Source organism: Lepidochelys kempii, chromosome 5 (assembly GCF_965140265.1).
Source record: "Lepidochelys kempii isolate rLepKem1 chromosome 5, rLepKem1.hap2, whole genome shotgun sequence".
Classification (NCBI taxonomy): Eukaryota; Metazoa; Chordata; order Testudines; family Cheloniidae; genus Lepidochelys; species Lepidochelys kempii.
Window position 1 is genome coordinate 96,322,550 of NC_133260.1, and position 14,045 is coordinate 96,336,594.

General features: G+C 38.2%; 1 protein-coding gene across 5 annotated transcripts in view; it reads left to right on the plus strand.

Moving 5' to 3' along the window:
- The window catches only part of PRUNE2 (prune homolog 2 with BCH domain), a 186,140-nt gene that overhangs the window by 138,376 nt on the left and 33,719 nt on the right, over window positions 1-14,045 (plus strand). For all 5 annotated transcript variants that reach the window (XM_073345112.1, XM_073345108.1, XM_073345110.1 and 2 more), the window contains one exon: window positions 13,453-13,532. In XM_073345112.1, coding sequence (XP_073201213.1) covers window positions 13,453-13,532 — 80 coding nt within the window. The remainder of the gene's footprint in view (window positions 1-13,452; window positions 13,533-14,045) is intronic.

The following is a 14,045-nucleotide window of genomic DNA, read 5'->3' on the forward strand; positions in this document are numbered from 1 at the left end:
AGGACCCCATAATATGGGATCCTGTCCATCCTGATCTGGTCATTGTCATTTTAAGCACAGCTGAGGCCCCTCCAGCATGGGCCTGTGGCATGGTTTATTCATGCTTATCTTCCGTGAGGTTAGGCCACAATGCCTTGGGAACATTTGCCTATAAAAGGGTATTTTGAGTAGTTTGAATAAAACGTCCTTGGATCAGTTTACACAAGCCCTCTCGATGCAGCTCTTTGGCTGCATTCCAACTGCTTTCTCTTTCAGTCTCAGTGCTCCCCGGTCCCCTCCTTCCCTGGTTCCAATCCAGCTGTTATTAGCTCTGCATTCCCTGACACACTGGCTCTGGCACTTTCAGAGTATCCCCCTGTCTAATGTTTCCTTTTGTGCCCGGATTTGGTTGGTCTGCCGCCTTTTACTGGCTCCAGGGGTCCCACTGATTTATCATAGCGGTCTTCTTCTTAGGGTAGTTGATGGTGAGACACACACAGAGCATCTGTAAGACAGTCTGAGGCCTTTAGATGAGACAGGGCAGATCTTCCCTGCTTTTTATGTCAGATTTCTTCTGGGATCCAGTTCTTAAAAGGTCCCAAAGTATCCATTCATCCACCTGTTCTTCTAAAGCTGCGGTATTGCTCTGCGCCCCTGCCTTTCTCGTCAGTTGATCTGTGGCTGATCCTTCAAGCCATGTGGGAGAATTTTAGTCTTAACTTGGAGTTTCTATGATTTCAGAATTCAGGTTAGGAATTCAGTATAAATGTATATCTTAACCTGAATGAGCTGCAGGCTCACTACAGCAATTTAAGATATACATGTATACTGAAGTCCTAACCTGAACTATGAAATTACAGAATTTCAAAAGTAAGACGAAAATTTTAGGTAGAACAATGCAAAAGAGAAAAAAAACCTAGATATTGTAGGAAAACGGAAAAATAGATAAAAATGCAAAAATAGGGGAGAGGTATAGCAATAGCAAGAGAATAAAGGAGAAAGCAATACAGCAGACAAAAAGGAGCGAAAAGGGGTAAGAGAATCATGGATTCAGGATTATGTTAGACTAGAGGTGCAATTGCACAGTGTAGAAATAATACATAGGAAAAAAGGTAAAAACAAGTGTCACAGGGAGACAAATATGATGACAACCAGAAGGCATCTGTAGCATAAGAAATTTGTGTGCACATACCCCTTTAAAAAAATCAAAATACTGCAAATCGTGCCAATTCTCAACTTGGCAGCAACGAAGGAACTGAATTCAGATCCTTGTGTTCTAATAAACCGATTTGCAGAAGTGCCGAGTATCTGCAGTGCCTATTGATTTCAGCTAGAGTTGTGGATGCTTAGCACCTCTGAAAATCAGGCCCAAAAGTCTCCATCACTTGTGTTAAAGAGGAATCTCTTTCGAGAAAAAAAAAAAAAGGGTGTAAAGTTGTTAGTAGGATAGGACCTTTTACCCACTGTTGACAGATCTGATTCCATCCCATAGAGGACAGTTGTAGACGTCTCTACCACGAGGCAAATGTGTTAAGCAGTGCAAAAGGAAGACCATGAAAAACAAAAAAAGATTTAATTTAAAAAAAATAACACTGGAGAAAGCCAACAAAGTTGCAGAGCCAAACAGATCAGTTGTACAGGAGTAACACTAGTTGTATTTTAAAATTGTCAAGGCCATTGTGAATTTCTTTATCAGAACTATTTAAAGAAATTTTAGTCTTATAGGAATAGGTGAAGGGGAATTCTCATCGTGCCAAGCATATTGGAAGTCCTTGTGTGGAGCACAACATACACCTTCTTTTCTGCTTCTTCTGTTATGGCAAAAACAGACAAAAATAAGATAAACCGTACAAATACTAAAGCTATTTGAAAAATAGGAAAACTTCTTCAAGATTTCTTTTGTGAACAATCCATCCCTTTTTGTCAAAATTCAAAGTTTCAACAAAACTTTTCACTGAAATTTTGAAATTCAGAAAATTTCAGCCATCTAGCTTATATCTAGTTGAAAAACGTGATGAATTTTTAGGGAAAATTTTTTACAACAAAACCAATCACTTTTCTGATCTAACTTTGAAATTTCAGTGAAAAATTGACTAAAAGAATTGAAATTCAGAAAATTTCAACCAGCTCTAATGTTCATTGTCAAACAACTTTTAGATCTGAGGCACACAGGACAGGGACCTAGGAAGTCATGAGTTCAAATCCTGGTTCTGAAAATGACTACCTCTAAGGGCTTTGGTAAGTTGCCTAACTTCTCTATCTCAGTATCTCCATCTATAAAATGGGAATAATGGCACTTGCATACCTATTGCGCAGCAGTGTTGTGAAAAATGATAAGTTAATATTTGCACAGCACCTTGCACTGTGTATTATAGTATGGTTATTAAAATATATGGCTCAAACAGAGACCCATTGTCCAATATTTTATAGTATGTAAATAGAAGGATGATTCAAGGTTTTTTAGTGATGAATAAATTCCAACATTCAGGATATTGATTTTTTCTACCTTAATTTTATTATCGCCCAAGAATTAAACTTAGTAACCACTTGGACATATTCTGTAGTACATGATTAAATCAACCCTGCACCTATTTCTTCTTAATTTGCAGATCTTAATTAGAAATAATTAATCAGCTTCCACTAGTCACTTGCATGTAATATGATTATACCAGAGGATCTGTTACACCACTTTGGGTAAAAGTAATTGCTTCTGCTTCCAAAATCTCAGATGTCCAGACATGGATTCCCTCTAGGCTGTTCATTTTTATTTATTTTTATTATTTTTTTGGTGTGCAGATACAGGTGAGATAGGGAATCACTAAAAAGTCCACTTGAACTGTAATGTCTTTCCTGCATTGAATCCAAGCTGTGCAATACGTGTCACTTTGATTTGTTGAATACTGTTCTTTATTTTAGGGCTCTTCAGTTTATCAACCTAAGAATCCCTTCCAAAGCCTCTTTTAAAAACAAGTTGTAGAAATTTCCTGCTTACAGATTTGTAGCACAGAAATGTTGCAGTTAGGAACTGATTCTAGGAAGTCATTTTGAAGATTTTCATGTCAATATATTTTTTCTCTCCCTAGACTAGGTTGGGCTAATGGGTCTTACTTATGGTTTATATTTCTCTTTCTAGCTGAGTATTTCCTGACAACTTTTCTATATATTTTTTGGAGTGGGAGCTTATGGCCTAATACTCTATCATCTTCTCCCTTCCTAATTATGTATAATACCACCGTATTTTCTGAATCTCCTGTTTTGTTGTGGTTGTTTGATATTGTCTGGTTAGCATGTTTCCAGCTGAGCCTGCAAATCCCTTCTACTTGCCCTAGTTAGATGATCAGCTTCAAAAGGCAAAGGCACACACATGCAATTAATGTGCTTTCCTACCAGTTCTTGTAGCTTAATATGTTACTTGAAATAACCCATCTCATTTGTAAAACAGTTACATAGTTCACATCTGTAACCAGAAGAATCGTTTCCTATTCAAAATGCACAACAGACTGACTACATTTTAAATCATTTCTGTTGTACTTTTGAAAAAGTAGTCCAAGAATGGTAGATGACCCTAGACCATTGATATTTATGGTAATATTTCTCATCAGAAATATTGATAAAGAAAGGCCCTGGCATTCAGTTATCTTTTCAAATAGAGAAAGAACTCTAGTTACAGGACATCACAGTACAAACACGTAAACATATAGTAATATTTTTTAATAAAAAGGAAGCAGAAAGGCCTTTTCTTTTTGGAATAAAAGCAAAACTGCCAAACAGTTTCTAATTCTAAAAAATATATGTCTGACAAGAGTTTGATCTGCAGTAATGATGGGTTCTGCAGCTGTGTTACCTGAATGCAAAAGGGAGGGTTAAAGCAAGTACAACACTGGAAAGGGATGTATGACCACCCTCCCACCCCCATTGAAACTAGTGAAAGTTACCCCATGTGTGTTATCTGAAGGGATTGTTTTGGATCCAAGTGCCTTAAACTGAAAAAGATGTCTTACTTTGTAGCATAGAATTGTAAGTGGAAGAGAAATATCATTAGCAATTAAGCAAAGATATTTTGCCAAATTCATCTCTGGTGTAATTCCATTAACTTCTGTTATCATATTAATTTGGCTCATTCAGACTGAGGCCCAGATTTTAGGTGGCCCTGAGTAAATACTCAAGAAGGGGAAGAAGGCAGTCCCACCCCTGCCCTTGGGCCAGCCACAATGTGATTGGATAGTTCAGGCATGGCTTTAGGTTAGTGCTGATAATGGGAAGGTGAAAGAGCTGAGGGCTGGATCCCACCTGATATTGAGCACTCTTAATCCATGCTGAACTTTAAGCATGAAAGTAGTTTAACTGAAGTCAAGTTAAGAACATGCGTAAGTGCTTTGCTGGATCAGGGTGAGGGTACTCAACACCCTTCAGAATGGAGCGCTAGGAAGGGAAAGAGCGGGGGTAGGCAAGAAAGAACAGATTACAAGTGACGGGGGGAAGAACACATGTCGAGCAGAAAGGGAGTGCTACTTTGGCTCCTTGCAGAGATCACAAGGAAGGATTTTTTTAAGGGAGGAAGAAACAAGAATAAAAAAAAATATTGCATTGTGATGTCCAATACCACCTTTTACTAATTCTCCTTCCTTGATTTTTATGTGACTTGTATTATATCTGAAATAGGGATAAGAAGGAATAGAGAATAAATTCTGCACTGTGTTTTGTTTTGTTTTTGTTTTTAGTCCACCAGGCAGATGCAAGAGAGAGAGGATCTCCAATCCCCTAAAATTATTTTTATATCGGTTGAGCCATCTCACGATGAACCCATTCTCCCTCCAAAAGCTCCACCTTTCATTGAGAATCAGTGACAAAACAGGCACTAACCAAGCCTGTTGTTTATTGCAAGGCCATGGTGGCACCAGGGTTATCTGTGAAATTTGAGTAGCTTGTTTGTTTTTAATATGGCTAATTTTCCAGTCTCCTCTCTGAATGGCATTCTCTTTGTACTTTGTTCTCCAGTCTTACCATTATTATTTTTCAAAACAACATGGATAATCAGCATTTTTATGTGATTATGGGTGTGACATTCTTTGCATTTACCTTTCTTTGACCACTTTATAAAAGCCCTGAACATAGTGCCCTGCAGAGTAAAAAAAATAAATACATTTCTGCACATAGGAGGGGAAAATATGAAAGATCTGTGAAAAAACGTAGAAAATGTCAGTGTGCTGTTTCCTGGCTTAGCAGCCTTCTCCAGCCTAAATGTGCTAAATGTGACGTAGCTTTTGGGCATAGAAAACGGGAGGGTGAAAGGCCTGCGCTGGGAATGGCGAACTGCAGCCACTGGGAGCTGTGGGTGGCCATGCAGTGTAAACAAACTGTCTGGCAGCCCACCAGCAGATTACCCTGACAGGCTGCAGGTTGCCACCACTGATCTAGAGGTTGTTTCATCAGATATGTGGCTAACTAAACCATAAAAAGGGAATGTAAAAGAGTTCAGCTGCAAGTCAGCTTTTCCCACCCCCATTCGCTCTCAGACAAATCTGATATCTGGCTCTGAACTGCCTTTAAGAAATACACATTTTTGGACTTACTTTTGTGCAAGACTGCAGGCCTTATATATCAAAGCTAATGTCCCGTAACCTGACTCCTAATGCAGCTGATCATTGAATGACTGGTCTGTGTACCACACAAGTCATTTAGGACACAAAGTTTAATTTACTTTGACCTCAGTTTCAAGAGAAAACATCTTTTTATCAATCCACTAAATCGTGTATGACTATAATGGAGCCTCTAATGCAGCTGAGTAGACCTTCAACAAGGAGCATTCACCGGAAAGAAAAAGTGTTCTCTCTATTCCTAACATTGTGGTCAGCATCACCTTGTGTGCCTGGAAATTCTTCAAGCATGGACGTAAGAGGTTTCCGATGTACTAACGCTTCCCTCTGTGGGTGAAGGAGTGGGAAGGGTTTGCCTACTGTAGAATGGAGTTCCTGCATTACCAGAGGATTCTGCTGACATTTGTGGAGGCCCAATGCCTATAGGTGGGTTCCCAGCCTATGCTCTGCCAAGGATTTGTCTGTTATCTGCTGCCTCCAGAATTCCCTTCAGAGCGTGGAGGAGGAACCCAAGTCAGTTAATGCAAAGAACGTCAGGTTTTTACAAAAATCCTGCCAGATTGGGGGTGATTGTGCTGCAGAAAGTCAACATGCCCCCACCTTGCCCATTTCTGCACTGCTGGGGAGTTTGAGGAAGAAGTGTACAATACAGTAGAAGCAGTACTCCTCCTTTCCATGCCCTTCCCCCAGTCCACCAGGTTTTTACCCATTCTGGCTGTGAAAGGGGAAATGAAAACAATAGTCATCTGAGAATAACTAAGGCTAGTTCCCATCTCTTTTTTTAAATGTCTGCTTTGCATATTAATTTATAAGTAAATAAACATTAATCATGTCTCCATTCTGTAAAAACTTTGTTTTTACTGACGATATTAGAGCTCATGTTTCCAGCGTGACATGCTTATTTGGTCAGTCTAGGGTGCATACAAGGGTTCTAAAAATATCATTCTCAGGACATTTTTCTCAAGTGCTGTTCATTGTTTATTTCATAGAAAAGGGACTTGACACTAAAAAAAAAAAAGCATTATCTCAGCAAAAACTGCTTAGCTATTTACATTCAGCTTTGCTGTAAGGCCATAATATATGCCCCTCTTTGATTTGAAATGCAGGAGATTATTTTATGTCAACAAGGCTGTTTATGGTCATGTTTTAAATTATTTTTTATGTACCTACAGTGTCCCAAATCTGTCAAGTCTCCATCTGGAGGAGGGTACCCCTTGCTTCTAGAGCTGTCACACAACAAATACCCCACATTGAATATTGTATATTAATTACATAAAAATGCTGTTCCATCAAATTGAGCTTAGAGATTCTTGGCCAAATTCTGTTCTCAATTACTTGAATATCACTCCTATTGAAATCAATGGGCTAGTTCAACCTGTGAAGAGAATGTAGTTTATAGGGGTAGAGATTCAATTCACGCTTGGGGTGTAAAACTTTAACAGCCCATTAATAACAAATTATTAACTCAGTTTAATTCATTTAAGAAAATTGCTCCTTTAGGTATTATTTGTATAGCAATAGCACCTAGGAGGCCAATCAGAGACCAGGACCCCATTGTTCTAGGCATGGTACAAACACAGATCAAAAAGATGGTCCATCTCTCAAAGAGCTTACAGTAGTATCCTAGTTTTGTCTTTTGTTTTGCTACAGAACACTTTTAAATAAAATGGACACAATTGGGATAAAACTCATTTTAAATTTATTTTTACACTTGAGATTATGAAACAAAGTATTTTTTAAATTTACCATTCACCATTTATGTTGCTTGTTTTATTTTTGCTTTTCGCCCATTATAAGGAATAAAAATTACCTTGCGACTTTCACTTACAATCACTTTCTGCTTTCAGATACTTATGCAATAGCACAGTGGTTCTCAAACTGGTGTCCCCTTTCACATATTCCAGAGTGGTAGCTTTATTAGTTTGTATCAGCAAAAACGAAGAATCCTTGTGGCACCTTAGAGACTAACAAATTTTTTTGGGCATAAGCTTTCGTGGGCTAAAACCCACTTCATCCGATGCATGGAGTGAAAAATACAGTAAGCAGTATATATATATATGAAAAGATAGGAGTTGCCTTACCAAGTGGGGGGGATGGGGGCAGTGCTAACGAGGCAAATTCAGTTAACGTGGAAGTGGCCTATTCTCAACAGTTGATTATTTTTGCAGTGCTAACCGGGCCAGTGTAATCTAGGTGGACGTCGCCCACTTCCAACAGTTGACAAGAAGGTGTGAGTATCAGCAGAGGGAAAATTACTTGTTGTAGTGACCCATCCACTCCCAGTCTTTATTCAGGCCTAATTTGATGGTGTCCAGTTTGCAAATTAATTCCAGTTCTGCAGTTTCTCATTGAAGTCTGTTTTTGAATTTTTGTTGAAGAATTGCCACTTTTAAGTCTGTTATTGAGTGTCCAGGGAGATTGGAGTGCTCTCCTACTGGTTTTTGAATGTTGCAATTCTTGATGTCAGATTTGTGTCCATTTATTCATTTGTGTAGAGACTGTCCAGTTTGGCCAATGTACATGGCAGAGGGACATTGCTGGCACATGATGGCATATATCACATTGGTAGATGTGCAGGTGAACGAGCCTCTGATGATGTGACTCATGTGGTTAGGTCCTATGACGGTGTCCCTTGAATAGATATGCAGACAGAGTTGGCAACGGGGTTTGTTGCAAGGATAGGTTCCTGGGTTAGTGTTTTTGTTGTGTGGTGGTAGTTGCTGGTGAGTATTTGCTTCAGGTTGGGGGGGCTGTCTGTAAGCGAGGACAGCACTACAAAAGTAATCAACTGTTGAGACTAGGCTACTTCCACCTTAATTGAATTGGTCTCGTTAGCACTGACCTCCCTCTTGGTTAGGCAACTCCCATCTTCACATGTATACTCCTTACTGTATTTTTCACTCCATGCATCTGATGAAGTGGGTTTTAGCCCACAAAAGTTTATGCCCAAATAAATCCCTTTCACATAGCAAGCCTCTGAGTGTGACCCCCCTTATAAATTAAAAACACTTTTTTATATTTAACATCAGAAATGCTGGAGGCAAAGTAGGGTTTGGTTGGAAGCTGATAGCTCACGACCCCCCATGTAATAAACTCGCGACCCCAAGTTTGAGAATTCTTGCAATAACAGAATATTTTTCTGTTTCACAGAACAATAAGGGAAATTTAAATTTAAAAACAAACCATATTTTAGCGACATTTTTAAAATATCAAGAAAACATGTCTATTAATATTGGCCAACCTTTTCAAACTTGTGCCTACAGACACCTAAATAAGTGGCCCGATTTTCAGAAGTGCCAAACTCCTGCAGTCTCATGCTTAGATTTAGGCATCTAAATTGTAAAATGTTAATAAAACACATTTTAAATAAAACCTGAATGTGGACACTAAAGCAAATATATTCACAAATATATACACTCCCGCTCTGATGTTTGCATACAGTATCTTATTTAGCTTTACTGGGACATCTAAATGTCATTATAAAACTCAGGCTTCATTTCATATTTGTTTAAAAGGATGAATTAATTTTAATAACAGAATTTTACTGTGTATTGGTCAAAGCATTTAAATAGTTAATCGTTTATTTACATTTTGTAAGGAAATAGTGATGACATTCAAAGAATCAGTTTTCTGTAGCGCTTCTGTGCACAGATAACATTTATTTTGATTCTACTGTTTAGTGTTAACAATTACAAACAATTTAATGCCATTTATTTTATCCATTAGCAGGGTGCTTTGATCAGACTTTTTCATTTATTCTACTGTTGTCCATAACAAGAAAGAAAAATACAAAGCCTCTTTGACAACCACCAGACGTGTTCCAAAGTGGTGTGTTTTGTAGATGAAATTAAGTAATTAAAACAATTCCTTTTTCAGTACTCAAGTTATTCGACTTTGCATAGGAAATTCATTGTGCAATAAATCTAGTGAAGTGATGACAAAGCATTTCATTGCTTTCTCACAATCAACAACACACCACACCACAGAAACACTAACCGAGGAACCAATCCCTGTAACAAACCTCGTTGCCTACTCTGTCCCCATATCTATTCTAGTGACACCATCAGAGGACCCAATCACATTAGCCAGACCATCATGGACTCATTCACCTGCACATCTACCAATGTGATATATGCCATCATGTGCCAGCAATGCCCCTCTGCCGTGTACATTGGCCAAACCAGACAGTCTCTATGTAAAAGAATAAATGGACACAAATCGGACATCAGGAATGGTAACATACAAAAGCCAGTAGGGGAACACTTCAGTCTTCCTGGACAGTCTATAACAGATTTAAAAGTAGCCGTACTTGAACAAAAAAACTTCAGAAACAGACTTCAAAGAGAAACTGCAGAACTAAAATTCATTTGCAAATTTAACGCCATTAATTTGGGCTTGAATAGGGACCAGGAGTGGCTGGCTCACTACAAAAGCAGCTTTGCCTCTCCTGGAATTGACACCTCCTCAACAGTTATTGGGAGTGGACAACATCCACCCTGATCCAATTGGCCCTGTCAACACTGGCTCTCCACTTGTGAGGTAACTCCCCTCTCTTCATGTATCAATATAATAATGTCTGCATCTGTAATTTTCACTCCATGCATCTGAAGAAGTAGGTTTTTTACCCACAAAAGCTTATGCCCAAATAAATCTGTTGGAGTCCGTTGGCACCTTAAAGACTTTGTCATTTCATTTAGGGAGAAGGCCTGCCCATGCATCATCCACAATGTAGAAGCCTTTGGTTCTCTATACAGTTCCCAGGCTCCATAGCCACAGAGCAAAGATGGAATCCTAAAATGGAAACTTGCCCATCTAGCTCTGGCCCCTGCAGCGTCTAGACATGACATTGTTACATGAGACTAGATAATAAGGTGCCTCCTCTGATGTTCCTTCACGGGCATATATTTGCCCAGCTGAGTGATATTTAAGGAGATTGTACAGGCCACCAATTCTAAAAGCTCATTGAAAGAAACTGGGTGACACTCTGTCAAGAGGAAAGCTAATCTTATGGTAAAAGAAACGGACTGGAATCAGGTGTTTGGGGCTCAATTCCTTGCTATGCCACAGTCTTCCTCTGTCACCTTGTACAAGTCATTTAAGGCCTGATCCAAAGCCCCTTGAAATCAGTGGAATTTTTCTATTGACATCAGTGAGCTTTGGATCGAGCCCTTAAACGTTCTGTGCCTCAGTTCCCTATCTGCAAACTGAAGGTAATAGTTCCCTTCTCTCACCCTTTGTCTGGCATGTCTGTTTAGATTGTAAGCTGTTCAGGGCAGGGACTGTCTCTTACTGTGTGTTTGCATAGTGTTTAGCACAATGGGGCCCAGATGTTGATTGGGGTCTCTATGCACTACCATCATACGATAAATACACAATAATAATAATAAATAACCAAAGAAGGCCATGCTCTGACACTGCTCCCAGGATGCTGGCCAAACAGCCAGATAGGATTTTTTCCCCCAACAAAGTAGATAGAAAGAATGTACAACAAGGAACGCTGTAACACAGAACTAACGCAAGTTGGATTAATTAGACTCCCCATCAGTTCAAGTGAGTCTGCTGGATGAGACTCTGCTGAAGATATATCAGAGGAAAATTCTTACTACTTTGCCCTTATCACAGCTCCAGCACAGGAATGTTAAAATTTTCTATACTGCTACTGATCTGCCTCAGACTCACTTTTCCACAACCATTACTTTAACCTCCATCTTTGTTAATTCTTAATTCCAAGACTGTTTCCCTTGGTGCCCTGTGACGATGAAGTGTACAGGAGACAACTAGGTGGCAGTCAATTGTTATAATATTCTCCTAAACCATTAGCAGAGTTGTGCAGTGGATAAACAGAGCCTTCTGTAGATACAACTGAATGGAAACTGGCTCCTTCAAAACAAAAAGAAAAGGAGTACTTGTGGCACCTTAGAGACTAACCAATTTATTTGAGCATAAGCTTTCGTGAGCTACAGCTCACTTATGCTCAGATAAATTGGTTAGTCTCTAAGGTGCCACAAGTACTCCTTTTCTTTTTGCGAATACAGACTAACACGGCTGTTACTCTGAATCCTTCATAACAGGTCCTGCATGTGGACAGGACAGGCTATATCATCATTAACAGGCTATAACATCAGTCTCAGCCCAAAAATAAGATCCAGAGTATGATTTTTGGGGCGGAGGGGGGGGAGGAGAGAAGTCTCATACAAATCCATTTAGCCAAATTTCTGTGATCCAGATGTGAAAACAAAATTATTTTTCTGCTGCTAAAAAAAACAACAAAAAAGCCAGACTATGTTGTAGCTTAAATTGCTACTGTAAAAATATGCCTGAGGCTATACATTTGCATATTCACAATAATGTTTAAAAGTTACCTGAATACAGTGTGTGTTGTGTGTCCTTGCCTTCCATAAGAACGCACATTTCACAATGTAATCAATGACAATTTCTTTGAATGAGCAAGGAAAGCAGGATCAGGTCTGCTGATGGTATTAGAAATTCCCCTGTTACATTAACATCTTTGATTTTGTATTTTTTTCAATAATTAATTTGTAGTTATTTTCAACATTCCAGTTGGATGTTTATAGAGAGTTGGTTGCCTATTCTCAAAAAGCTATTTAGCCATGGCATTTTGGGCTTTTTTTTTTCAGTTCACAAACTATCTGCAAAGAAAATTATGTTTTCCACAATTTTTTTTCTTTTTTAAAGTTATTCAACTAAATTTTTATGTGAAGATATTTCACTTTGGATTTCCTATGAAATGTTTCCTGCAAATATTGCTTTGTGTAATCGGTATTCATAATTTAAAATTGAGCTGTTTGGAAAGGACACATAGGTCACACAATATGTTTATTCTGATTGATTTAGTGTAACTTTTCAGAATAAGGCTTATGGTGTAAATACTTGCAGTTATGAAACTGAAATTTACTTTAAATTAATATTCTGTCACATTCATTTCAAATTTGCTGTTTCTGTGAACATTCCTACTAGCAAACTTATTTGTAAAAATTTCACAGAAAGTGAATACAAAGGGGGAATGAACACAGCTGAAGTGATTTATTTTAAAAAATTCTAACATTTGCAATTTCCCCCCAGCATTTGCTATACATTATCCCAATTAATAGTCATTTTTAGGTATAATTATTAGGATAGTTCCGTAATATTTTCCTAACTAATATTACTTGATATGAAAGTTAAACATTTGGTAGGAGTTTTTGCAACATAGAAAATCTGTCACAAAATTCCAGGATATTATTTTTGTGCTTCTGAGTTCTTTCAGTCCTATACATGCCTTTCTGAAATTCCATGATAGAATGAGACACTTTAGCTGATTCACATGCAAAATAGCCCTAAAATATGAATAAAATCAAAAAATGTAATATCCTTTTAGTCTTAATGTTGATGTACAGCAAATGTGATTATGGTAATTAGGTTATTATGGAAGTCTTGCTATGATATGTGATTTGCATGCAGTGGCTCAGGATAGCCACAACTTTCTGGCACCTAGTGCTGCATTAGCAACTTGCGAGAAGCCCAGAAGCTGCACTTAATTTGCATAAAATGGAAACAACTGCAGTCTGCTGAAGTGGGGTTACACAATGCTACGTCCTAATCCAAACTCAAGTGCGTGATTATGTGGTGCGGTTTGCACTCTCCAGGGGCCACATCTCCATATCAACAATAGAGGTAACTAAGAGCTACCTAGACATGTTCCATCAGCCACACTGTGGTCATCACTATATGACTGTAGCCTGTTTGCAAATCAAATATTAAAATTAGACATATATGAGGAAAGACAGTGCTCCAAATTAGATCAAATTGATCTTGGTCATCTTGCATATAAAATACAGTATGTCAATTTAAGGTGTTGCTTTGTTGTTTTTTCCAGATTGGTACCAGAGGATGTGGGAATGGACATCCCCTTTGAGGAGGGTGTACTAAGTCCTGATACTACAGAGATCAGGCCTGGTAAGAGAAACATTTATTCATTCATTCATTCAGTTATGTCTGATTTCCATGACATTTAATTATTCAGTGAGAAGGACATTTCTGTGCTGATAAGGCATCATTTCAGTGTTAGAAAAAAAGTGTTGTTTGCTTTATTTAGTTAATTCTGTACTTCACGTGACAAATGATAATAATTAGCAATGTGCCACATATTTTCCCTTGTGCCCTGGTGTCAGCTGTCTGTTAATTATCACAAGAACTAAATGCATTAAGTACTCTGCCTTAAGTATGCTAAATTGGACTTCAGTCTAAATGGGGTAAGTAAGTTCAGATATTAAAAGACACTAATCCAAAGAAGAGAGCTTAAAATATTGCATAAAATGCAGTAGCAGGAAAGAAATCATGCCAAACTTGTATTTTAATTAACTGAGAATATCTTTAATTACACCCAACTATGAGGAACAAGGTTATGTTGCATATTTATAACTACTACTGTAGAGAATTTCACATTATATAATCAGACAAAATACAGAG